This window comes from Mirounga leonina, unplaced genomic scaffold (genome assembly GCF_011800145.1).
Source record: "Mirounga leonina isolate KUSES-001 unplaced genomic scaffold, KU_Mleo_1.0 Mir_178, whole genome shotgun sequence".
In the NCBI taxonomy this organism is placed as follows: Eukaryota; Metazoa; Chordata; class Mammalia; order Carnivora; family Phocidae; genus Mirounga; species Mirounga leonina.
In genome coordinates, this window is record NW_023270464.1 from 24320670 (window position 1) to 24345903 (window position 25234).

At 48.5% G+C, this 25234-nt stretch overlaps 1 protein-coding gene across 3 annotated transcripts in view; it reads left to right on the forward strand.

Annotated features, from left to right (window-relative positions):
* SLC28A1 (solute carrier family 28 member 1) overlaps positions 1-25234 on the forward strand; it is a 51717-nt gene that overhangs the window by 6182 nt on the left and 20301 nt on the right. For all 3 annotated transcript variants that reach the window (XM_035024210.1, XM_035024211.1, XM_035024212.1), the window contains exons 5-9: positions 714-897; positions 9300-9441; positions 10081-10194; positions 11252-11329; positions 23906-23986. In XM_035024210.1, the coding sequence (XP_034880101.1) occupies positions 714-897; positions 9300-9441; positions 10081-10194; positions 11252-11329; positions 23906-23986 (599 nt within the window). The remainder of the gene's footprint in view (positions 1-713; positions 898-9299; positions 9442-10080; positions 10195-11251; positions 11330-23905; positions 23987-25234) is intronic.

Sequence of the window (25234 nt, forward strand, 5' to 3'; positions counted from 1 at the left end):
AGTCTGTCTTCCAGCTAGTCTGTCCTCCAGCTAGTCTGTCCTCTAACTAGTCTGTCCTCTACCTAGTCTGGCAGCATAGGGGATAGGGTAGGACTTACACTTATTCACAGTGATGCAGCCCATATTTTTACCGAGTGGAAGAACTATAAGTCCTTTCCATTCTTCAAGGGCCCTGGCTTCTGAAACTCATAAGGCAGGGAGAGACACTTCCCCCTCTGCTCTCCCCTGTCATATTCCTTTCTTGAGGCAGAGCACAGGTTGGCTTAGCTACTCGAAGAGGAGAGGAGCAAGCGGGGAGAAGGAAATTCTAGGAAGAAAATGGTCCATATTTTCAGAGTAGGATCCTGGCACACATGAGTGAACTCCATCCCGGAGTGACTGTCCTGTCCATCTCCGCCCACCATGGAACCCCGTGTGATCTGGGACAGAGCAGGCCCTCCGCTGATGCTCGGAACCCCCTCCTTACATACTCTCATCCCTCACAGCTGGTCAGCAAGTTCAAGGTGTGCAAAGCCCCTCCACACACCTTCCTCAGTTACTCGGACCAACCCTCCAGCACAGCCCGGGATGATTGTCCCCAATTCCAGCTGAGACAGCTGAGGCGCAGAGGTCCTCCGTGCCCTGGATGGGACAAGGTGGAGCTGGGGGGCAGGGGGGCTGGCCCAGGTCATTGTCACTGACCCCTCTCTGTTTCATCCCCCCCCCCCCCCCAGCGTTCGCTGCCTTCCTGCTGACTGCCAGCATCCTGGATTTCCAGAGGGCCCTGGCACTCTTTGTCCTCACCTGTGTGGTCCTCACCTTCCTGGCCCACAGCCTGCTGAAGAGGCTGCTGGGACACACACTGCTGAGGTGTGTCAAGCCTCTGGGGCATTACCGCCTGCGCCTATGGTTTGAGAGGTGAGTGAGCTCACAGCCCCAGGCAGGGTGGGCGGGCCGTTGGCTGAGGCCTCTGAGTCTGCTCCGAGGTCACCACCCGGCCTGGGTGAGGAAGGCCTCAGTCCTTGCCCCGCCCGGGGGGTTCCCGGGCAATGGGGCACCCTCCCTTCTGTTAGCCCCCTGGGAGCCCCGGGTCACCTGAGAACAGGACTCAACAGTTTCCTAAGCTCAGAGGTTCCAGCCCACCCAAACAGGGAGGGCCCATGTCGGAGCCTCCTATGGGATCACTGGGGGCAGGAGAGACAGACAGCTGCAGGGGACCACCCCTGGAGTCAGAGTCCGCAGGATGGATTGGGGTCCCGGTGTCCATGAATTTAGTGAACCCCCAGGGGATTCTCGTGCCGCCAGCCATGTTCCTGGACAGCAGTTTGGGATCCCCTGGTTTTCAAACTGGGTTCCTTAGAGGTCTGGAAACCTTGGAGGTGCCATAGGGCGGGAGATATTGGAGGGGGGACCATTAGACCCCCCTCCCCAAATCCCCATTACAACCAGGAAGCTCTATTTTATCTGTTTTATAAACTGAGGTTTGCAAAAAATAAAAATAAAAATAAATAATTAGCTGGAAAAAAAGGTTTCTGTGGCTTAAAAAAAATCTGAAGACCCCCAGTCTATTTCAGGACTCCATTTTGTTGATAAAGAAACTGGTGCTCAAGGATATCCAGTGACTAACCTAGGGAGCTACCACAGCAAAATGATTTGAGCAGGCCTATGGATGAGCACATTTTTTCATCTTATTTATAAATACATGTATAATAAATAATAATTACTATTCATAATTATAATGTATAATTTTAAATAAATTAAATTTTTAAAAATTAATAAATTATATAAACTGAATAAAATCTAAAAATTTTATAATTTGTTATAATTAAAATAAATTTATAAATAGATTTTTTTTTACAATTGGACTTTTATTAGACTAGTACAGTATTAACTCTACGCAGATTGTGCTATGCTAAGGATGCACATTATAATCCCTGGAGCAGCTAAAAAAAACTAAAAAAACACAAAAGGGTGTCACTTAAATAATAATAAAAGAGTTAAATAGTTTTGTGAAAGGATTTGTTTATACAATCATCTATTTGTGACTAATCATTGATACTGGCTTTCCATTGGAGGTATTGATGTAAGGTTTCCTTTAAAAAATACATGCAGATTAATTAGACTTTATGAAAAGTAAAAACTTTTTGATTCAAAGGATACCATCAAAAAAGTAAAAAGACAATCCACAGAATGGGAGAAAATATTTGCAAATTATGTATCCGATGAAGGACTTGTATCTAGAATTACAGCTCAACAATAAAAAAACAACCAAATTGAAGAATGGGAGAAGGATTTGAATAGACATTTCTCCAAAGATATACAAGTAGCCAGTAAGTACATGAAAACATGCTTAACATCATTAGCCATCATAAAAATGCAAATCAAAACCACATGAGATACCACTTCACATTTACTGGGATGATAACAAAAAAGACAGATGATAACAAGTGTTGGCCCAGTTATGGAATCCTCGAACTCCTCATCCACTACTGGTAGAAATGTGAAATGGTGCAGCTGCTTTAGAAAACATTAGTTTCAGGTGCACGTGGTGACTCAGTCGTTAAGCGTCTGCCTTTGGCTCAGGTCATGATTCCAGTGTCCTGGGATTGAGCCCCGCATCAGGCTTCCTGCTCGGTGAGGATATGTAGCAATTCCATTCCTAGGTATATACCTAAGAGAAATGAAAACATATGTCTATTCAAAAATTTGTACACAAATGTTTATAGCAACATTATAATGCCAAAAGGTGGAAACAACCCAAGCATCCATCAACTGGTAAGTGGATAAGTCCAATATGTATATCCATATGATGGAATATTATTTGGCCACAGAAGGGAAAGTTACATGCTATAATAATGACAAAGCTTGAAAACATGCTAAGTGAAAGAAACTGGTCACAAAGAACCATTTATATGAAACGTCCAAATTGGCAAATCTATAGAGACAGAGAGTAGATTAGTGATTGACTAAGGTTGGGGGGAATGGATGGAAAGATTGGGGGTGATGGCTAGAGGTTCTAGGTTATTCTTTGGGCTGATGAAAATATTCTAAAATTGATTATAGTGATGGTCACACAACTCTGAATATACTGAGGACCCTTACACTATATACTTTATTTTTTTTAAAGATTTTATTTATTTATTTGAAAGAGAGAGAGAGGGAGAAAGCACGAGCAGGGCGAGCAGTAGGCAGAGGGAGAAGGAGAAGCAGATTCCCAGCTGAGCAGGGAGCCTGATGTGGGACTCAATCCCAGGACCCTGGGATCATGACCTGAGCTGAAGGCAGATGCTTAGCCAACTGAACCACCCAGGCACCCCATACACTGTATACTTTAAATGGGCAAATTGTATGGTATGTGAATTTTGTCTCGATTTAAAAAACACATGTATTTGATATTGGCTTCCAATCAAGATTGAGTAACAGAGGCCACTTGAAACAACTAAAGAACTGGAACAAATATATGAAACAATAGCTCTTAAAATATTGGACATCAGGCAGCAGAAGACAGTGATCCTGGAGAAACAGGAAACAAAGGAGATGAGCCCTATGATTGCTCCACCCCTTAATGCATTGAGAGAGTTTCCAGGCCACAGTGCAGGGAAAGGGAACCAAGGTGGGCCAGCAGATTTCCTGGGTTGAGAATACAGAGCTGGGAAGCCAGGGAAGCCAAGGTGGTAAGAGTTCACAATGCAGAGTATGAGAGAAGACAGTGGCACAGAGAGAAAACTTCAGAAATCCACTAAGGGTCCTCTTTGAGTGTGCAACTGAGTTTTGATCAGTGAATGCATACAAGAAAACCATCCCAAAGCCTAGGAAAGACCCACCTGAAAGGATTAGAGGGAACAGTGCCTGGAAGTCACACAGGGCCAGAAATAGTGTTTATTCTCAATGGTCAGAGTGGAAACTTCATAATTCCACAGGGAATTGTTTAGAGTACTAAAGATCTTGGATCAATAGTAGGGAAAAATTAACCATAGAATAAACCCTGCTCAGGCTCTGCCTAACAAATCTTAAAAACAAAACTTGAAAGAGTCCAACAAAACATCAGTTAACCATGGCACATCTTTAAGTGGGTACATGTACCTGAGGTCTCCAGAGGAGAAAGAGGGAAGAAAAATTTACTTGAAGAAATTGTGTCCAAAATATTCCAATTTGATGAAGATTATAAACCCAAAGAAACTCCATGAACCCCCAGCACAAGATACAAGAAGAAAACCACACCAAGGCATATCATAATCAAATTGCTTAAAACTGGTAACAAAACAAAAAATTCTAAAAACAGCTAGAGAAGAAAACATGTGCAGAGGACCAAAGATACAGATGACAACCGATTTCCTCTCAAAAACAATACACATGAAAAAGCAATGGAATAGTAAAAACAAAACAAAACAAAAATCTGTCAATCTAGAGCTCTTTACCAGTGAAAGAACATCCTTCCAAAAAAGGAGAAATAGGACTCTTTTAGATATACAAAAGCTGAAAGAAGTTTTCAGACACCAAAAGCAAACCTGCACTGTAAGAAATGTTGAAGGAAATTTTTCAAACAGAATGAAACTGAGATCAGAGGGAAATCTAGTGAAGAGCATTGAAATGGCAACTATATGGGTAAATATAACAACTATTTTTATTATTATTTAAATCTCTTTCAAAGGTAATCAACTTATAAAGCAAGAATAATAGTGTATTGTGGAATTTATATTATGTAGAAGTAAGGAGCAAGGTTAGGGAGGGAAGAAATGAAATTATATTGCTATAAGGTTTTTATACTGAATGTGAAGTAGTATCGTATCACTTAAAGGTGGATTGTGATAAGTTAAAGATGTATATTATAAATGCTAAGGCAACCACTAAAATAACATGACAAGGAGTTATAACTAACAAGTTAAAAAAGCGAGTGAGAGAGATAAAGGAGAATCATTTTAAAATAATCTGAAAGAAGGCAGAAAAATAGAAAAAGGGGAATGAAGAATAGGTGGGACAAAGAGAAAATAAATAGCAAGATGGTAGATGAAACCCTTCCTCCAAACCAATAATTGCATTAAATGTACAGACCAGTATCCCTCATGAATAAAGATGTAAAAATTATTAACAAAATTTTAGAAAACGAAGTGCAACAATATATAAAAGGGATTTAATATGTGAATGAATGGGGTTTATCCCAGGAATCCAAAGTTGGTTTAACATTAAAAAATTAATGTCATAGGTCATATTAATAGACTAAAAAGAAAAAAACCCATATGTTTATGTCAATAGACTCAGAGAAAGCATTCGACATAATTCAGCATCCATTCCTGATAAGAATTCTGAGCAAAGTAGGGATAACAAAATAACAAAAATCTACAGCTAACATCATACTTGACTGTGAAAGACTGAATGCTTTTCCACTGAGATCAAGATACAAGAATGTCCCTTCTCATCACTTTTATCCAACATTGTACTGAAGGTTGTAGCTTGCGTGATAAGGTAAGAAAAAGAAATGAAAGACATGTGGATTGAAAAAGAAGTAATGCTGTCTTTATTCACAGACAACATGATTGTATACATAGAAAATCCTATGGAATCTACCAAAAAGAGTTAATAGAACTGATTAGTGAGTTTAACAAGTTGCAGGATACAAGATCAACATGCAAAAAAATATATATTTAAATATACTAACAATAAACAGCAATAACTTAAAATTGTAAATGCTGTTTAGAATAGCATGAAACATAAAATACTTAAGGTAAAATCTGACAAAAGATGTGCAAACTTGTACGCTGAAACTTATAAAACACTGCTGAGAGAAATTAGAGAAAACTTAAATAGTGGGACCAGCTTCATGGATCAAAAGACTCAGTATTGTCAACATATCAGTTCTCCTCAAATTAATCTATAGATTTTTGTAATATCTCAATCAAAATTATAGCAGACTTTTGGGGTAGAAACTGATAAGATGATTCTAAAATTCATATAGAAATGCAAAGAAGAGGGCGCCTGGGTGGCTCAGTTGGTTAAGCGACTGCCTTCGGCTCGGGTCATGATCCTGGAGTCCCGGGATCGAGTCCCGCATAGGGCTCCCTGCTCAGCAGGGAGTTTGCTTCTCCCTCTGACCCTCCCCCCTCTCATGTGCTCTCTCTCTCATTCTCTCTCTCTCAAATAAATAAAGAAAATCTTAAAAAAAAAAAAAAGAAATGCAAAGAAGAACCTAGAATAGCCAAAACACTGAAAATGATGAACAGGTTTGATGAATTTATACTATCTGTCTTTAAGACTTACTGTAAAGCTACAATAATCAAGACAATATGGTATCAGCATTAAAACCGACAAATAGATCAATGGCACTGAATAGAGTCCAGAAATAGATCTACATATATATAGCAAATTGACTTTTGACAAGGGTACTTAAAGCAATTCAATGTAGAAATAATCATCTCAACAAATTATGCTAAAGCAACAGTATATTCATAGTCAAAAAGAAGAAGAGAAATGAAATAATAATATAATTCATGCCTCACAGTATATGGAAAATTAACTGAAAATAGATTAAAAATGTAAATTGAAAGCCTAAAACTATAAAACTTCTATAAGAAAATGTAGGAGAAAAATCTTTGTGACCTTGAGTTAAGTAAATTTCTTAGATACAAAACCAAAATCACAGTACATTAAAAAACTGGACAAATTGAATTTCATCAGAATTAAGAACTTCTCTTCAAAAGACATGGTTAAGAGAATAAAAAGAGAAGGCATGCTCATGAGAAAAGTTTTGCAAATCACACATTTGACGAAGGACTTGTATCCAGAATATATTAAGCTCTCCTCAAAACTCGGTAAGAAAAACAACCCAATTGAAGAATAGGGTCAAGATGTGAGCAGACATTTCATTAAAGAAGAAATGTAAGTGGTAAATAACCACGTGGAAAGATGCTCAACATCATTAGTTATTAGGGAAATGCAAACCACAAAGAGCTACTACTGCATGTCTATTAGAATGACTAGAATTTGAAAGATTGACCATATGAAGTGTGGCAAAAATATAGAGAAACTGGAACTCTTACATACTGCTGGTGGGGGGTGTAAAATTGGAAAACAGTTCGGCAATCGCCTAAAAAGTGAGATCTAGGGCGCCTGGGTGGCTCAGTTGGTTAAGCGACTGCCTTCGGCTCAGGTCATGATCCTGGAGTCCCGGGATCGAGTCCCGCATCGGGCTCCCTGCTCGGCAAGGGGTCTGCTTCTCCCTCTGCCCTCTTCCCTCTCGTGCTCTCTGTCTCTCATTCTCTCTCTCTCAAATAAATAAAGAAAATCTTTAAAAAAAAAAAAAAGTGAGATCTACCATATGACTCACCCATTCCACTTACTGCAGTATTACCCAAGTAGTATTGACCCAAGAAAAATGAAAGCATATATCCATACAAAGACTTGCACATGAAAGTTTGAATGTTCCTAGCAGCTTTATCTGTCATAGCCAAACACTGGAAACAACCTAAGTGTGCGTCAGCAGATGAACAGATAAGCCGGACGTGGTGCATCCACCCAATGGGATTCTGCTCAGCAATAAAAAGGAATGAGTTACTGATACATGCGAAAACATGGAGGAATCTCAAAATAGTTACGAGAGAAAGAAATCACATAAAAAAAAGGATATGTACGGTATGATCCCATTTATATAAAATCCTAGAAAATGCAAACTAATCTAGTGACAGAGAACAGATCAGTTGCTGCCTGGGGACAAGGGGGGAGGCCAGGAATTACAGAAGGGCATGAAGAACCTTTTGAGGGTGATGGATATGATAAGTTCACTGTCTTAATTGTGGTGATGGTCTCAAAGTGAGTACATACATCAAAACTTATCAAATTGTATGTTGTTGTTTTTTTTAAGAGAGAGAGAGCACATGTGCAAGTGGGGGGGGCGTGGCAGAGGGAGAAAGAGAGAGAGAATCTCAAGCAGGCTCCCTGCTGAGTGCAGAGCCCGACACAGGGCTTGATCTCATGACTTTGAGAACATGACTTGAGCTGAAATCAGGAGTCGGATGCTCAATCGACTGAGCCACCCAGGCGCCCTTCTTTTAAAAATTTTTTAAAATTGTACATTTCAATGTATTCTATTTATTATATGCTAATTATACCTCTGCAAAGCCATTAAAAACAGATGACAACAACAAAAACCCAGCCCCAAACATGCTTTGTTTTTTTTATTTTCTATTTTTTATCTTTATTTTTTTATTATTTTAAATATTTTTATATTTATTTGTTATTTCATTTTATTTTATTTTAAGTAGTCTCCACACCTAATGTGGGGCTTGAACTCATGACCCTGAGACTAAGAGTTGCATGCTCTACAGACTGAGCTAGCCAGGTGCCCCTGCGCTTAAGTTTTTATAAAGTAAGTTAACGTCAGGAGAAATAGCAAGGCAAGTGGCACAGAGACAGGGTGGGAACCGTGCATGTGGACCAGGGGTGTTAGGTGCTTGGAAACATGGGCAGAAGTAAGCAGTGAACCCTAGACGTGGCCTGCCTGAGCTCTGGTCCTGGGTCTGCCTCTTACCAGCTGGTGGCCGTGCACCGAGCTAGTTAAGAGGATAGACTAGCTGCCCGGGTGCCTGGGTTAAAATCTCACATCTGCTACTGTTCAAATGCAGGGCTGTGGGCAAGTCATTTAAACTCACTCTGCCTCAGTTTCTTCACCTGTATAATGGGCAGTGACCATACATCTCTCAGCATCCGGCATAGCTCCTGATATTTAATAGGTGCTCAGTGAACATTAGCTGTTATCAGTAGTTCTGAGGGCGTTGATGACCGGGTCAGGGGCAGATCTCGAGCACCCAGTGCCCAGCGCTCCTGGACAAGCCAAGCCCAGCCCCAGGGAGGAAGGTGTGGCTGTGAAGGTTGCTTCCAGGCCTCGATCTCAGGGGCTTGGCTCACCTGCCCAGACTGACATTATTGCTTCTGATCAGCAGAGCCCACGGTGCCAACAGCTGCGTCCTGGGCCGCACAGGCCCCACCTCACCCCGGCCTGGTCAGAGGCTGGGCTGAGCATCACTGCAGCTGTGGGAGTCCTGCCCCTTGATGGAGCCGCGTGCCTGGCACCACGCGAAGCTCAGTACACGCATTCTCCTCTTTAGTCCTCTCAGCAGCCTGGAGACATGAGGGTCTTTGGCTTCATTTCCCCAATGAGGGCGCTAGCCTCAGAGAGGCTGGGCGGTCTGTGTGAGGTCACAGGTCTCTCTCTCCTCTCACCGGCCCTGAGCACCGTTTCCCTGGGGCCCTGGCGCCGGTGGGGGAGGTGGGGTGGGGAGGGGGCGGGGAGATACTGAGAGTGGTAGCTTTCTGCCTCTCCCCTGCAGGGGTCTGGCCCTTGCTGCTTTCCTGGGCTTGGTCTTGTGGCTGGTTCTGGACACCTCCCAGCGGCCTGAGCAGCTAGCGTCCTTTGCAGGAATCTGCGTGTTCATCAGCCTCCTCTTTGCCTGCTCAAAGCATCACCGCGCAGTGAGTGCTTAGTGGTCAGGTCCGGGCTGGGCCGCAGCCCCTTCTCTCCCTGCCTCCTTGGACCTTGTAGACACCCCCTGAAGCCAAGACCCCTCCCCGTTTCACAGCGTGGCCAACGTCCCCCTACAGCCTCCAGCTAAGCCTCACAGAGATCCTCATGCACCCCTGAGTTTGGGGATCACTGCTAAGAAATGCTGAGAGCAGCAACCCTCCTCTGGGGGTGTGGGCATCGAGGGAGTGGGGTCAGGGCAGCGGGGAGCCCTGCCTGTGGAGGAGGGGTGGGGGGGAGGCCCGGGCAGGCACCCCCACTCCAGCTCTGCCCACCCAGTGATGACCAGGACCGAGTACCGTGGCAGGCTGGAGGCTGCTCGTGTCTTGCATGGGTCCCTAGACCTTTCCCCACCCTGCCCACTTCCCCAGGCCCGTGGCTGCTAAGAGTGTAACCTGTTCTGACTCCAGGGGAGGTGACCATTGGCAACAGGCCCAGAGTTCTGGCTGGGTCCAGTCTCTGTCCTACGGACAGACCCAAACTCCCACAGCCCGTCAGTAGCACCATGCTCTCTGGCCTTACCCTATGCTGTTCCTCTGCGGATCCCCCCAAGGAGCTGAGCTCACCAGGACCTTTCTTCTGAGTGCCAGGTGTCCTGGAGGGCTGTGTCCTGGGGCCTTGGCCTACAGTTTGCACTTGGACTCTTCGTCATCAGAACAGAACCAGGATTTATCGCATTCCAGTGGATGGGCAACCAGATCCAGGTGCGTACGTGGGGCCCAGCAGCCCATGGCGTCTTGAGCTGCCAGGAAATGGAGTAGAAGCCACTCTGTCGGGGAAGGTGGGTGGTGAGGCCGTAGGGAGGGATTGGGACCAGGATGGTGGGTGTGCCCTGGGCCCTGGATCACATGAGCAGCCGGGGCTGGGCAGTTCAGCTGCTGCTTCCCTCAGGCCTGGGGCCACCTGCCCAGACGGAGCCGTCCATTCAGAGGCTGGTCTGATGTGATAGGGAATCTCAGGACAGGGAGTTTCTTAGGGAACCCGGGCACAAGGCAGGTGGCCTTCAGCAGTCACGAGGGATGTGGACCTTGTAATAGTTAAAAGTGCTAAAAAAAAAAAAAATTCCAAATGATTTACTTTGTGTACGTGTGTACGTACAAATGATGTTCAGTTTACTGAAGTCATATTTTTAAATTCCATTGTTTGTTGTAGTAAATACGCATACCACAAAATTTACCACTTTCATCATCTTTAAGTGTCATGAAGCTCGTTCACATTGTTGTGCAACTATCATGAGTTACTTTTTAAAGTATAAATTATCGGGGGCGCATGGCTAATCCTCTCCGCACCCCAGTCTCGCCAGCTCGGATTTCCATGTGCTGGCCCCCACTGTCATTTTATAGATGAGACTCCTGAGGTCTGGACGAGAGAAGTGACTTGTCCCTGAAGTCACAATGCAAGGTCAGGACCTAAAACCAGCTCTGTAGAAGGGTGGGGGCAAGGCCAGCAAGGCCACCAGCCTGGGGTGGGGACAGGATGGCGCTGTGAGGGGAGTAAGTAGGTGCACAAGGCACCACCCAGAAGAGCCTTCACACACGTCTGGCTCACCATCGTCCTTGCTTTCACAAAGCACACTGCCAGGTATGGCCCCAGGTGGGGGGCCCGGGAGGCCCACTGTCTCTCCCCCTGGGCTGCTGGACAGGCCCGTGGCCAGCAAGGTCCCTCCGGCTCACCCAGCCCCGGGCTCCTGGCCACCATTTCTCCCTCCTTGCTTCCTGGCCTCCCTCCAGGCTTTTGCTTTGTTTTATGTTTTGCTTTCAGATCTTCCTGAGCTACACGGATGCCGGCTCCAGCTTCGTGTTTGGGGAGGCGATGGTCAAGGGTGTCTTTGCCTTTCAGGTCAGCTCAACTCTTGGCCCACGAGGCCTTTAGCCGGGGCTGCCCGGTGCCCCCAAGCTAGTGGGGAGTCTGGGTGAGCAGCTGGGCCAGGCCCAGGTGGAGGGGAGGGCTCTTGCGGGTGGAGCCGCATCCTGGACCTCAGGAAGCGTAAGCGCCAGGGTGTCGAGTGGGGCCCCCACAATGTGTTCACCTGCTGGTATGTTTTCCGTGTGTTTTGTAAAATTTGCAAAGTTTTCCTTAAAAATGAACCCCCAGTTGCTGGAACTGTGTGAGGCTGGAGGACAAGAAGTAAGGGTAGGGGCAGGGGGCTGGCACCTGCTTTCAACTTAGCCCCCACCGTGCGGCAGGGACCCGAGGCCTGTGAAGGACACTTTCCAGGAACCCTTAGTCACAAGCGACCCTCTCGACCCTCTCGGGCTGCTTCTACTTCAAGGCCCTCACAGGCCACCTCTGCAGGAAGCTGGCCCTGATTATCCAGCTGCAAGCTAGGACTCCCCCCTCTGGGCTCTCCTGGACCTACAGCCCCTCCCTCCCTCTCTCCTTCCCTCCTTCCAGCGGTTTATTTTGTGCCCGTTCCAGTGCAAAGTACTACAGAGGAAACTGACCGAAAGACTCCAGGGCCTTGTTGTGTATGGCAGAGCCCTGACCCTGACCCTGACCCCAACCCTGACTTGACACAGGGCAGACTGTGCTGAGTTTGCAGGTGTGGCCGCTCCCCTATTCTGTGTGGAAATGTGCTTGTATTTCTTCTTTCTCCCATTGGCTGCCTGAGCACCCACATGCCTCCTTCCGTAAGACCTCTGCCCACCTCACACCCGAGCTGTCTAAAGACCCTGAAGCCCCCTCCAGGCTTAAGCTCCACTTGCAATGCCAGCAGAGAGAGAGAGAGAGAGAGAGAGAGAGACTCTGCCATTGTTCCCATGGCACCATGGACGGGATCCCATGCTGCCTACGCGAGCATGCCCCAGACCACTGTCACCGTGGGGCTGCTGTGCGGGATCCCACGTGTAGGTTCGGGAGGTTTCTGCTTTCTATTACGCTGGCCATTGTTTCTAGAGCCTCCCACCCTGCAGTGGGTGTTGGGCCCCGGAGGCTTCCAGCCTGAGCCATGGGCTCAGCTCTGCACTGCTGGGCTGATGTTGAGCCCGGTGGTGAGTCTGGACGTCTCCAGGTCCGCTTCCCCTGCCATTGACTCGTGGTGAGGTCACCTTGTGTCACAGCATCTGTGTGTGCCACCAGCTCTCAGGGAAATGTCCCCTTTAGCCAAGGCATTCGAATAATGTCAGTGCTCGGAGAAAAGAGGGAGGGGACCCGGTTCCTGTCCTCTCAGGAGTCTTGTGGGCCCTGGGATGGGCTGATCCATCACGTTCCTCAGAGACCAGTTCTGTGTAGAGAGGGAAGGGGGGGGGGGCAGCCTCTGTCGGTGCCCCGCAAAGGTCCCCGAACACCACTCCTGTAGGGCAAGGGGGGGCTGCTCCCTTCACACTTGCATTTCCAAGCAGGGGCCACCCAGGGTTCCAGGGAGAGCCTGGCTGACTTCCTGTGTTCACCGGACAGAGAGATAACAGCCTGCATCCTCTTACTCTTTAAAAGACAAACACTCTACAGCTCAACCTCCCCAGGAAGCCAGGTTCAAGTGCAGTTGGCACAACCGGAAGTGCCCGGGGAGTCCATTTAGGGAGGGATTGCTTCAGCTAGGGACAGGGAGGATAACACCCCCCGGAGGTGGTGTTTGATGTGCAGGACAAGAAAGATTTGGAGGCGCAGAGAGGCAAGAAGAGGAAGTTCATGGGATAAGCACGGAGGTGAGAGTGTGCAGGTGTCTCTCAAGTACAGGGCGGAGTTCCCTCTGCTGACACGAGAGCTATTGGTGGGAAAGGAAGGGCTAGGGCACAACCCAGACGTGTGGCGAGGCTGTACCTGGAAGGGTCCTAAATGCCATGTGGAGGCACCTGGGTTTTGTCCCCAGGAAATGGGAGCTCCTGAACATTTTTGAGCAGGGAGGGACTTTTTTGGAGCTTTGGAACAGTTATCATGTCAATAGTGGGTAGGAAGGGTTGTAGCCAGGATGCTTGGAATAGAGGACCAGAGGAGGCTGCCTCATCCCCATGTGGTGACCTGGGGCCACCGGACTCCGTGGTGCAGGAGAGAGATCACCTCGGGGAACGGAGGCTGAGGGGGCCTGCAGGAAGCACATCACTTAGCTCCACGTGTTGTAGCCATGTTTGCATTTAGCTGTTGGAGGGCAAGGCCTGGGTCTTACCCATCCTTGTGTCCCTTGACTGACCCTGAGCCCTACAAAGCCCCTCCCAGTGCCTGGACGCTGCTCTTTGCCGAGCAAATGGTGGTTCTCTGGTGCCTGCACGTGGGACGTCCCTCCGTGCCTGCTGGGAAGTCTGGTTCTGCGAGCCACGGCTGTGGGTTGGGCTCCTCTCCCTGGCCGGGCTGCCATTCCCATGACTGTGTGGTCCTGAGCAGCTCTCCCTTTGGCCCAAGACCAGGGCTGAGCTCTTCTTTCTCCAAACCTCCCCAGCAGAGCCCAGAGCTTCCTGACCCTCTGGAGCTAAGAGCTACACACGGGCTTTGCTGCATGCTCCAGGGCCACCAGAAACCCTTTTGTTCCCCTCTAGACCCAAGACCTTGGTGGAACCGAGAAGAAAAGCACAGGGAGAAGGAAATCATAATAACAGCCCCTAGGTGTGGAGCCAGAACCACGTGCCAGGCACACACTTTGCCCTCCTAGCCACCCATGGGGGGACTGCTATCGTTATCCTCTTTTTCACAGATGAGGATACTGAGGTTCAGAGTGGTTGTGACTTGCAAAAAGTCACAAAGCTAGTGACTGCTGGGATCAAGATGGGAACCCAGATCCAAAGCTCTTGCTTATTAGCTTCTCTGCCTTGATATCAAAGCACTTTCCTTGGTCAGCAGTGGTGACAAAGGGGTCCAGATCTTAGATGTTTGTTTTTCCCTTGGTTTGGAAGAAAAGAGTATTCTTTTTTTTTTTAAGATTTTATTTATTTACGAGAGAGAGAGAGAGAGAGGCAGGAAGCAGAGGGAGAAGCAGGCTCCCTGTGGAGCAGGGACCCCAAGGGGGGACTCGATCCCAAGACCCTGAGATCATGACCTGAGCCAAAGGCAGACGCTTAACCGACTGAGCCACCCAGGCTCCCAGAAAAGAGTATTCTTGAGGACTATTTGGTTGCAAGTGACAAAGACCCATTTAAAACTTGCTTTAAAGAGAGGAGGGACGGAGGGCTGTTTCTTGCCTCACACACTGGAAGGCGAGGTAGAGCAGGTGCAGGCTGGACCCGGGGCAGTCAGGTTCATGGCCCTCAGCCCCACGTTTCTGCTTCTGCCAGGGCGTCAGCTTCGCTCCTGCATACCAGGTCTTCCCCTGACCCCCAGCAACATCAGGTGCTCATTCTTACAGCATGTGCCCCCAAACGAGGGAAACTCTTCTCTGCCAGCCCGAGGTAGAAAACCCTGGGGCAGTCCTCAGATTGCCCTGCCTCGGGTGACGTGACCGATCCTGGACCAATCGCTAAGCCCGGGGCGGGATTACTACAATTGCCGCAACTGGGGTCTCGTGCTCCCGCCCAAAGCCAGGGAGTCGGGTGCTCTGACTGCGTGGACGCCACCCTGAGAAGCTCGTCACTGCAAGGAGCAGGGCCCAGGAGAGGCGGTACCGTCCCTCCACGACAGAAAACAAGGCAGGCAGCTCCCCGTGGGACCTGGGATCAGCTGCACTTTCAGGGCGTCCTTGTGTTCCGAGGGAGGGTTTGTGGTCTAGCGCAGGAGCAGGGCCCAGGTGAGAGCTAGCGTACCTGCCTGGGAGGAGCAGCGGTGGCATTGACCCTTTGATCTACGGTCCCTCTCGGCCGTAACGTGGGGACACATCTGGGAGTCTAGGCTGGACTTCCTGACCAGGGTGCTTAGTTCCTGACTTGTCGGTGGTAAGTGACAGAAACACACCTCAAATGGACTTGAGCCAAAAAAAGAAACAAAGCAGAACTAAAAAATCAAGATTAATTTCTATAACTGAAGAAATCCAGGGCCTCGGATCCTACTGGATCCAGATACTGAGCATCACCTGGAATCCACCTGGCCTATGTCCTGGTTCTGTGTTCTTGGCGTTGGCTTTAGACGTAGTCTCGGGTAGGCTCCCTTGAGGTGGTGGCAAAGAGATACCGGGCTTACATCCAACCAACTTAGCAACCTTACTTAGCAGGGAGAGAGAAAGAGAGAGAGTATCCCTGATTTCCACTAGCTCTAGCAGGAAACCCAGGAGTGGGCCCTTCTTGGCCTGGCTTGGAGTATATGTCCTCTCCAGATTACAGCCAGGGAGGATAAATGACTTGGATCCATTAAACCTGGAGCCCATCAAGTGAGAGTGGAGGAGGGGGTGGTTCCCAAAGGCAAATAAAACTTTGTCACCAAAAGCAGCAGGGGAAGGGGCACAGGGCTGGCCAAGCAGCCTCTGTCCACTGATATCCCATACTGCTTCTCTCCCAGTCTAGCCCTGAAACGATCACCTGGCTTGCTGCTGTGTCCATCCTCTTGCCAGTGTTATAGCTGTGTGTCCTCCCATCTTTTCTCCCTTTCCGGAAGAACACGCACACACCTGCTACTTACCCCTCTCCCCAAATCACCCTGTACAACCATGGCTGCATAGATGGTTGGCCTGGAAGGGAACTCGTTGATTTTTGGGTCCCCCCCCTTTAATATTACAGATGGCCAAACCACACCCCAGACAGGAGCGGTGACCTGGGCACAGTCACCCAGTGAGTTAGGGCGGAACCAGGGCTGGAGCGGGGTGATTGGACTACCGGCCAAGTGGTGTTTTCTTCTCGTACTATAAGTTGAAGTCATTGACATCACGTCTCCCTTCCAAATACAAAGAGCAACCTTCATGCTGATAATGTTAAATTTAAAACATGTTAAATGGTTGCTAAAGACTTGGAGTTTGGATGTTCAGCCAAGAGAGAAAAAACAAGGGTGGTGGGTTTATCATTAGCCAGACTCAGCATTTCCCAGTCAAACACTAACCGTTTCTTGGCCCCTGAGAGGCCCTGTCCTCTGGCCAAACTCATGGTTAGTCGATTAGCTGGTGGCCTCCTTCACCAAGACAGACCAGATCAGGGAGGATTTAAATATCCCATGGCCATGGAATTCTCTTCTTTTTTTTTTTTATTAAAGATTTTATTTATTTTTTAGAGAGCGAGCGAGAGGGAAACAGCATGAGAGGGGAGAGGGTCAGAGGGAGAAGCAGGCTCCCCGCTGAGCCGGGAGCCCGATGCGGGACTCGATCCCAGGATCCTGGGACCATGACCCGAGCCGAAGGCAGACGCTTAACCATCTGAGCCACCCAGGCACCCTGGAATTCTCTTCTTCACAAGATTCATTAATCACGAAATTTCACTCACCCACCCACCCCCTCCCTGCATCGCACACACACTCACACATGCACACAAACATGCACACACTCACACGCAAGCACAAGCCCTTGCTAAGCTTGGGGCTGGTCCTCAAGGTGGGAGTGGTTTTGTTGGTGCTGAGTCGAACGGAAGACTTAGGAGCTTTCTTTGCCTTCTTTCCATGGATCATGTGGCCATGGTCCAAGGCCTTCGGCTCCTGATGGCCTGGGGAAGTCTTCTCTGAGCTCACTCAGATGTTCAGAATCCAAGCTGCTTCCTGCTGGGCCACGGTCCAGCTCATCACTTCTCCAGGAAGCTGAGTCTCTGCCCGGGGCTTCTGGGTCCCTCCACCTTCCCTGGCCTAGAGTCCAGCACTGTCGACGTGGCAGCCACCTCTTGGCTGTATCATCTTGATTAGTCATTCCACCTTGGCTCCATCTCCCTTCTGGTAATTTCCCACCCACACAGTGGCCTCCCCCGAGGCTCCTGCATCCTTCCTGGGTCTGGCTGACCCAGTCGAGCATGCTTACTTGTTCCTTCGCTGTGGCTCCCGCCTCTGGAACATTCACCCACATACTGAGCTCAGCAGTGCTGCTCAGATGTTCCCCCTAAGGAACAGTGAGGGGAAAGAAAGTGTTTTCATCTCCCAAGGCATTGGGGTATCTGCCTGATGCAGCCTTGGCCATCCCCAATGGTCGACAGTGCGACATTTGGCCAAAAATAAAATCAAATAAGAAAAGGGCCAAAAGGCACTGTGATTGATTTAATCAAGGTAATCAAGGGGTCCCTGGTAACCTGGTAACCTCAGTGAGCATGATTTTCAGGGGAAGGAGTGGGAAGTAAGTGGAAACTGGGGTGGGGTGCTAGAAGGAAGGAGGTGGGCGATCGGACTGGGAGCAATCTTGTGAGAATCTGGTGTCTACATAGGTCTCTGAAGGAGACTTTGACAGGCTGTTGGGCATGAGGGAGCAGAGTGTTGAGGTCATTCCGGGCAAGGGGCGGCAGGAGCGGGAAATCAGGAGGCATGTCCACTTTGTGTGGCCATGGAGTAAGCCTCTGCCTTTCTGTAAGGCATAGTGAACCCCCCCACACCTGGAAGGATTGTCCAGCTTTGCGTTGTTGTGTGTGTGGTTGGTTTCTTGTTTCTTTCTTTTTTTTCTTTTATTGTTCTTTATATATTCTTTATATGTTCTCTTGTTTCTTCATTTTTTTTTTATTTTTATTGAAGTGTAACTGACGTAACATCCTATTAGTTTCAGGTATATATCACGGTGCTTCGATATTTTTAGACATTATGAAGCGATCCCCATAATAAGTCATCTTGTAAGTCATCTGTCACTGTACAAAGTTATTATAATATTATCAACTGTATTCCCTATGCTGAACATTGCATCCCTGTGACTTATCTACTTTTTAAAATTTTTTAAACTTGTATTTGTTTATTTTAAGCAGGCTCCACGCCCAGTGCGGAGCCCAGCATGGGGCTCCATCTCACAAACCTGAGATCATGACCTGAGCTGAGATCAAGAGTCAGACACTTAACCAATTGAGCCACCCAGGCGTCCCTCTTGTTTTTTTTGATAATAGCCAATCTGACTAGTGTGAAGTGATCTCTCATTGTGGTTTTGATTTACATTTTCCTGATGATGAGTGATGTTGAGCATCTTTTCATGTGTCTGTTGGCCATCTGTATGTCTTCTTTGGGAAAATGTCTATTCAGGTCCTCTGCCCATTTTTAAATTGAGTTTTTTTGGGGGGGGCATTAAGTTAATTATGTAAGTTTTTTATATATTTTTGACGTTAACACCTTATCAGATATATGGTTAGCAAATATCTTCTCCCATTCCGTAGGTTGCCTCTCTGTTTTGTTGTTGGTTTCCTTCATTGTGCAGAAGCTTTTTAATTGGATGGAATCACATTTGTTTATTTTAGCTTTTCTTGCCCTTGCCTGAGGGTCCTGGCCCAAAAAACATCACTAAGGCCCATGTCAGAGAGCTCACTGCCTTTGTTTTCTCCTAGATGTTTATGGTTTCAGGTCTTGCATTCAAGTCTTTAATCCATTTGAATTTATTTTTGTGTCTGGTGTAAGAAAGTGGTCCAGTTTCATTCTTCTGCATGTAGCTGTCCAGTTTTCCCAGAGCCATTTATTGAAGACATTGTCTTTTTCCCATTGGATATTTTTGCCTCCTTGTTGTAGGTTAACTGACCATATAAACATAGATTTATTTCTGGCCTCTCTATTCCATTCCACTGATCTATGTGTCTGTTTTCATGCCAGTACCACACTGTTCTGATTACTATAAGCTTGTAGTGTAGTTTGAAAGAAGGGAGCATGCTACCTGCAGCTCTGTTCTTTCTCAAGACTGCTTTGGCTGTTCAAGGTGTTTGGTGGTTCTACACAAGTTTTAGAATTATTTGTTCTGGTTCCATAATAAATGCCACTGATATTTTGATGGAGATTGTATAGGATTTGTGGATAATTTTGGGTCATATGGACATTTTAACAATATTAATTCTTCCAACCCATGTGCATGGGATATCTTTGCATTTATTCGTGTCATCTTTAATTTCTTCCACCAGTGTCTTTTTTTTAAAGATTTATTTATTAGAGAGAGAGTGAGTGAGCTCGAATGGCGGGGGAGGGGCAGCGGGAGAGGGAGAAGCAGACTCCCCACTGAGCAGGGAACCTGACTCTGGACTCGGTCTCAGGACCCTGGGATCTGAGCCGAAGGCAGACGCTTAACCGACTGAACCACCAGGTGCCCCATTTCACCAGTGTCTTATAATTTTCAGAGTACAGGTCTTTCACCTCCTTGGTATTTATTCATAGATATTTTATTCTTTTTGATACAATTGTAAATGGGATTTTTTTTTCTTAATTCCTCTTTCTGATAGCTCATTATTAGTGTATAGAAACACAACTGATTTGTGTATGTTAATTTTATATCCTGCAACTTTACTGATTCATTTATTAGTTCTAATAATTGTTTGGTGGAGTCTTTAGGGATTTTTTTAAATATATAGTATCATTTTATTTGCAAATAGTGACAGTTTTACTTCTTCCTTTCCAATTTGGGTACCTTTTATTTCTTTTTTCTTGACTAATTGCTCTGGCTAGGACTTCTATGTCAAATAGAAGTGGTGAGAGTGGACATCTTTGTCTTGTTCCTGATCTTAGAGGAAAAGCTCTCATCCTTTCACCGCTTAGTACGGTGTTAGCTATGGGTTTGTCATATATGGCCTTTATTATGTTGAGGTATATTCCTTCTACATCGACGTTGCTGAGAGTTTTTATCATGAATGGATGTTGAATTTTGTCAAATGCTTTTTCTGCGTCTGTTGAGATGATCATGTATTTTTTATCCTTTGTTTTGTTAATGTGGTGTATCACATTGATTGACTTGCAGATGTTGAAGCGTCCCTGCATCCCTAGAATAGATCCCAAATGATGACGGTGTATGATCCTTTTAATGTACTGTTGACCGACTTCGGATGTTGTGGTTTGGGATTTTTTGTGGGGTTTTGTGGGGCTGGCGACAGGGCCCCGTCTGCAGTGCTTAGGACTTTGGGGCTGGGGGTGTGGGGGTTCATCATCAGGAAGTCATCAAAAGCTGACTCAGCTTCCTCCACGAAGAGGAGGCATCGGGGCCATGTCCTCAGTGGGTTTAGTCCCGCCTTCAGAGCCTGCTTCCTGGTAAAAAGTTGACATTTGCTCGGAGCATATGGTCTACACTCTAGAACAGTGGTTCTCAGACTGTGGCATCCAGACCAGCGGCACCAGCAGCATCTGGCAGTGCTCAGGCCCAAATCCTCAGGCCCACCCCAGACCTACAGAATCTGAAACTCTGGGGGTGGGGCTCAACATTGGCATTTCTAGCAAATTCTCAGGTGATACTCCTGGTGCAGGGACCGTACTTTGAGAACCACTGGCCTAGACAAGCTAGAAGTCCCCTCCGCCTTCAGGGATGGCTCAGCAGTGGCACTAGAGAGACCAGCTGGCAATGGTCAGGACTTACAAGAAGCTCTCTCTCTGGGAGGAGATGAATGCTTCTCCTGAGACAGAGAAATGAGGCACCAGGGCAAACCTCCTCAGGGTCACGGCAGGGCCTTGGCAACCTGCGTGGAGTGACCAGGAAGGGCTCTGTCTTTTTGCAGGTGGGTGACCCTGGGCAGGTACCCCACATCTCACACTCTCAGCGTGCCCATTGGGGAAGTGGCTTTACGTCTGCCTCAGTTGGTTTGAGGATCGAGGAGTCACCACACACTGGCATAGTAGGGCTGCATGTACGCCCCTCTCCCGGACCACGGCAACACCGGCTTCCGCTGCCTGCCCATCTCCTGCCACCTCACACGCGATATAGGCCCCAAAGTTGTTGCCCAGGCTGGGAGATCACGTGGGCCTCAGGGACCTTATTTAGTATGAAATGTCCCACATGAGAAATGTGGGACATTTCACCTCTCTTCTCTTGCATTTATCTCCCCTCCCAAGACCATCACCATTTAATGCAAAACACAGCCTCCCTTCCACCCAAAACCCACGTCGGCCGGGTAGAAAATGTCTCTCGCTTGCTGCCTGGACAAAGTCCCAAATCTGCAGCCAGGTCCTGCCGGCCCCGGGCTCTCTCCGCCCTGGCGTGGGGGCCCTGTTTGCAGCCCTGCCAGGCCACTGCCGCCGGGCAGTCCCTCTCATGATAAATTGGACCAGCAGTCTAGACAGTACGTGATTGTGTCTGTCTCTCTGCGGGGGGGGGGGGGCAGATGACGTCAGCGGCCCCGTGTTGGGGGCGTGCCCGGCACCAGGCAGCCAGGGCCAGTCACGAGTCTCAGGGCAGGAGGAGGGCTCCTCCACCCACAGCCGACTTTCCCTGTCGGGTGACATCCCCCTCGGCAGGGAGGCTGGTGACAGGGATGGGGCGCGGAGCCGGCCCCGAGAAAACCGCAGTATCCATCTGGCCAGGGGAAGGGAAGACACCCCGGCAGGGCCTGTTTCTCGCCTCCAGGGGAGCTGCCTGGGTTAGAGCCTCTGTCTTCATCTGGGACCATTCTGCAGTCCCGATTCATTGTGAACCAGAGCCTGAGTGTGATTACACAAGACTCCCCCTTCTAAAAACAAAAACAGCTCCCCTTAACCCCTCACCTCTCCTGAGAGCCTTCCTTCCGGCACAGCTAAGCTTCTCAAAAGAGCTGTCTGTTCTCGCTGTCTCCACCGGGGACCCCTGAATTGCTAGCTGTCAAGGGTCCGTGTCACTCCTCACCCTTCTGGAATGCTCGGACACATCTGGCACAGCTGACCGACCGTTCTTCTTGAAAAGCTGTCCTCAGTTTCCATCACACCCCTGGCCTGGCCATCCTCCAACCTCTCTACTTCTTCTCTGTCCCCTCCTGTCTCTCCCCTCCTAGATACTCCCCCTTCTGGGGTGCTGACTCCAGCGCCCCGTCCTTTCCTCACTGCTCTTCTCGCTCAGGGTGATTTTCTCGGGGAATTACATCTGTCCCATGGCCTCCACCTACACTCTTGTGCAAACAAGTCCAAACTAGGCCTGGCCCAGACCTCTCCTCTGAGCTCCTGACCCTTTTATCCAGCTGCCCCTTGGCTGTTCCACAGGCATCTCAAACCCAGCACGTTCAAAACCCAGCTGATGAACTGCCCCAAACCTCCCCTCTGCCCATGCTCCCCTCCCTTGAGAGGTGTCCACCGATTACAGAAAATTACAGGAGATGAGAAACTGGAAATACAGAAAAAAGAACTCAAATTTCCATAGTCCCAGCTACTTGCTGTTTGGATGTACTGACTTCTGGTCTTTCTATGCTTTCAATATCTAGTTTCCCCACCTAACATTTTAACCTAAGGATGCACCTGCTATTACCAATTCTGTGTAACTTACTTTAAAATTGTTTGGAGGGGCGCCTGGGTGGCTCTGTCGGTTAAGCAACTGCCTTCGGCTCGGGTCATGATCCCAGGGTCCTGGGATTGAGCCCCACATCGGGCTCCCTGCTCGGCAGGAAGCCTGCTCCCCCTCTCCCTCTGCTGCTCGCCCCACCCCCCGGCTTGTGCTCTCTCTCTCTCTCTCTCAAATAAATAAATAAAATCTTCAAAAAAAGAAAACATTAAAATTAAAAAAATAAAACTGTTTGGAACAGATAACACCTTCTAACAGTACAAAAGGGGATGTTGTAGAAACTAAGTCTGCCTCCCACACCAACCCCCGTCAACTGGTTCCTGCCCCAAGGCAACTGCCCTCCTTTGCAGAGCCTTTTAACGATACTTTGCGCCCACACAATGCTATTCCCACCCTTCCCTGCACGTAGACCAGCACAGCATATACCCTGTTGGCACCTGCCCCTTTCCCATTTGAGAAGCTGCCTTGGAAATCATTCCCTAACGGCCCATGCGAGCCTCCTCCTCCTCGTTTCCAGACTCTCCGTGCACTGCTGCCTGGTCATCGTGGTTAGGAAACTGGTGGTCCCCTGACAGACGTTTGAGTGGTTGGCCGTCATTACTATTATCCATCAGACTGCAGTGGAGATGCGCTGGCGGGGGCACCAGGGCCCCGGCCAGGAGGAAGGGATGTGAGGGCAGTTTTGAAGGAAGAATCGATGAGGCCTGGAGTAGGCAGAGAGGTGACAAGCCTGGTAACAGGAAACCAGGTGACAGGACTGCAGGGCCCCCATGAGTCTAGTTCTGAGCTCGTTGGTCCTGAGTGGGGATGCAAGACTAGAGAGATGCAGGCCCAAACCTTCGGGGGGGGGAGGTTAAGGCCAGATGCCTGGGCTTGGGACTGAGCTCATGAAGGAGGAGCACCGCTGTGCAAGGTGCTGGGCCCTGAGTCAGCTCCTTTACTCCTCACAGCAACGTGAGAAATCGGCATTATCCCCATTTTACAGACGAGGGGATACAAATCTGCCATGGCACGGATCTGCTCTGCGGGCGGGAGGAGACGGGGGAGACCGCTGGGTGGGTGGCAACAGAGGGGACAGAATGCTTCCAAAGAGGCCCCGTTTGTGACCTCAGGCACTGAATTCAGAGCTCCCTTCTCCACCTGGTCAGGTCTCCACGTGGCAAGGCCTTGGACGAAGTGGGGTGTCTGGGGTCTGCTGGGCCCTGGGTACCGGGCCGGCTACCTGCCTCTAACCCGGGGCTTTTGCTCTTCCCTGGCAGATTCTGCCCATTGTCATCTTCTTCAGCTGTGTCATGTCCATTCTGTACTATGTGGGCCTCATGCAGTGGGTGATCCAGAAGGTGAGTTCCCAATGCCACTGCCTCTGGGCTCTCGGGGAGCTGCCTACCCGTGGGGCTCCTGCTCTCCCAGAAGGCCTTGCACCCAGAGCCCAAACCCTCCCTCACTCCCCAGCTCTGAGAGCCTGAACCTTCCCCGGATCCTGCTCCCGGGGTCTACACTTGCCACTCAGAGTCTACTGTTTGCAGAGTCTCTTGTCGTGATACTAAAGGGAGATGGTACCAAATACAATGTGGTCTTTGTGTGAGGGAAGTTGGCAGAAGTGAGGCTGCTTTGAGAAGAAATATCAGGGAAAGAAATCATTTGTACCAAAAAGATCTTGAGAGACCAGAGCAGTGGGCCACGTGGGCCAGACTTAGCTGGTGTACATGTCAAATCCTGTGCTTAGGTTCATAAAATGTGCCGCACGAAACCAGGACGCAGGAGGTGGCATTGGGCAGCAGTTAGACCTGGCCATGGGGATGAGTCTGAGGTTTTAGCCTATCGAGCTCAGAATAAACCAGGGGCAGCAGGGGGCCACCAGAAAGACAAAACCACCTGTTATGTAAGGAGTGCCCAGCGCAGGGCAGGAGGGAGGTTCTCTCCAAACCTGGAGTGTGTGTTCGGCCAGGGGGCTTTGGCAACTGAAGCCTCAGGGGAACAGTGACAGGGCCCGACACCATGCCCTCCACAGCATGGTTGCAGGACGTAGGGCTGCTGAGCCTGGAAAAGAGGCTAGGATGGAGGAGGTGAGGGTAGGAGAGCCGTGTCCAAATGCCTATAAAAGAAGGGTTAGATAAAAGAGCAGCCAGGGAGGTTCCTGCAGCGGGGAGAAATTCCAGGGAAGCAGACTTCATCTTGATTGAAAGGAAGAACTTTCTAATACAATGTTTCCCAAAGCCTTTTTCACAAAACTCCAGCTCCATGGAGGGTTAACACACGTTACTAGGTAAAGGGATCCCGTGGTCAAATACTTTTGTGAAGCTGGGCTAGACAAATTCGAACAGATTTTTTGTGCAGGATTTCTCAGAGCCTTTTTCTAAGCTATGTATTTGGTAACCTGCAAAGTGTGTGTGTACAGAAATTCTCAAGTATATTGGGCCAGGGAACCCTTTTGTATGGAGACAGAGAACATGCATGTGAGAAGCCCTGTTGTAGTGATTGGAGTTACCCTAAGGTGGAGTCGGGGGGCCTTGGGAAGTGGTAAGCCCCCATGAATGGAGGTGTGAAAGGAGAAATGTAGGTGAGGGTTTCCTATGCTGGGCTGGAAG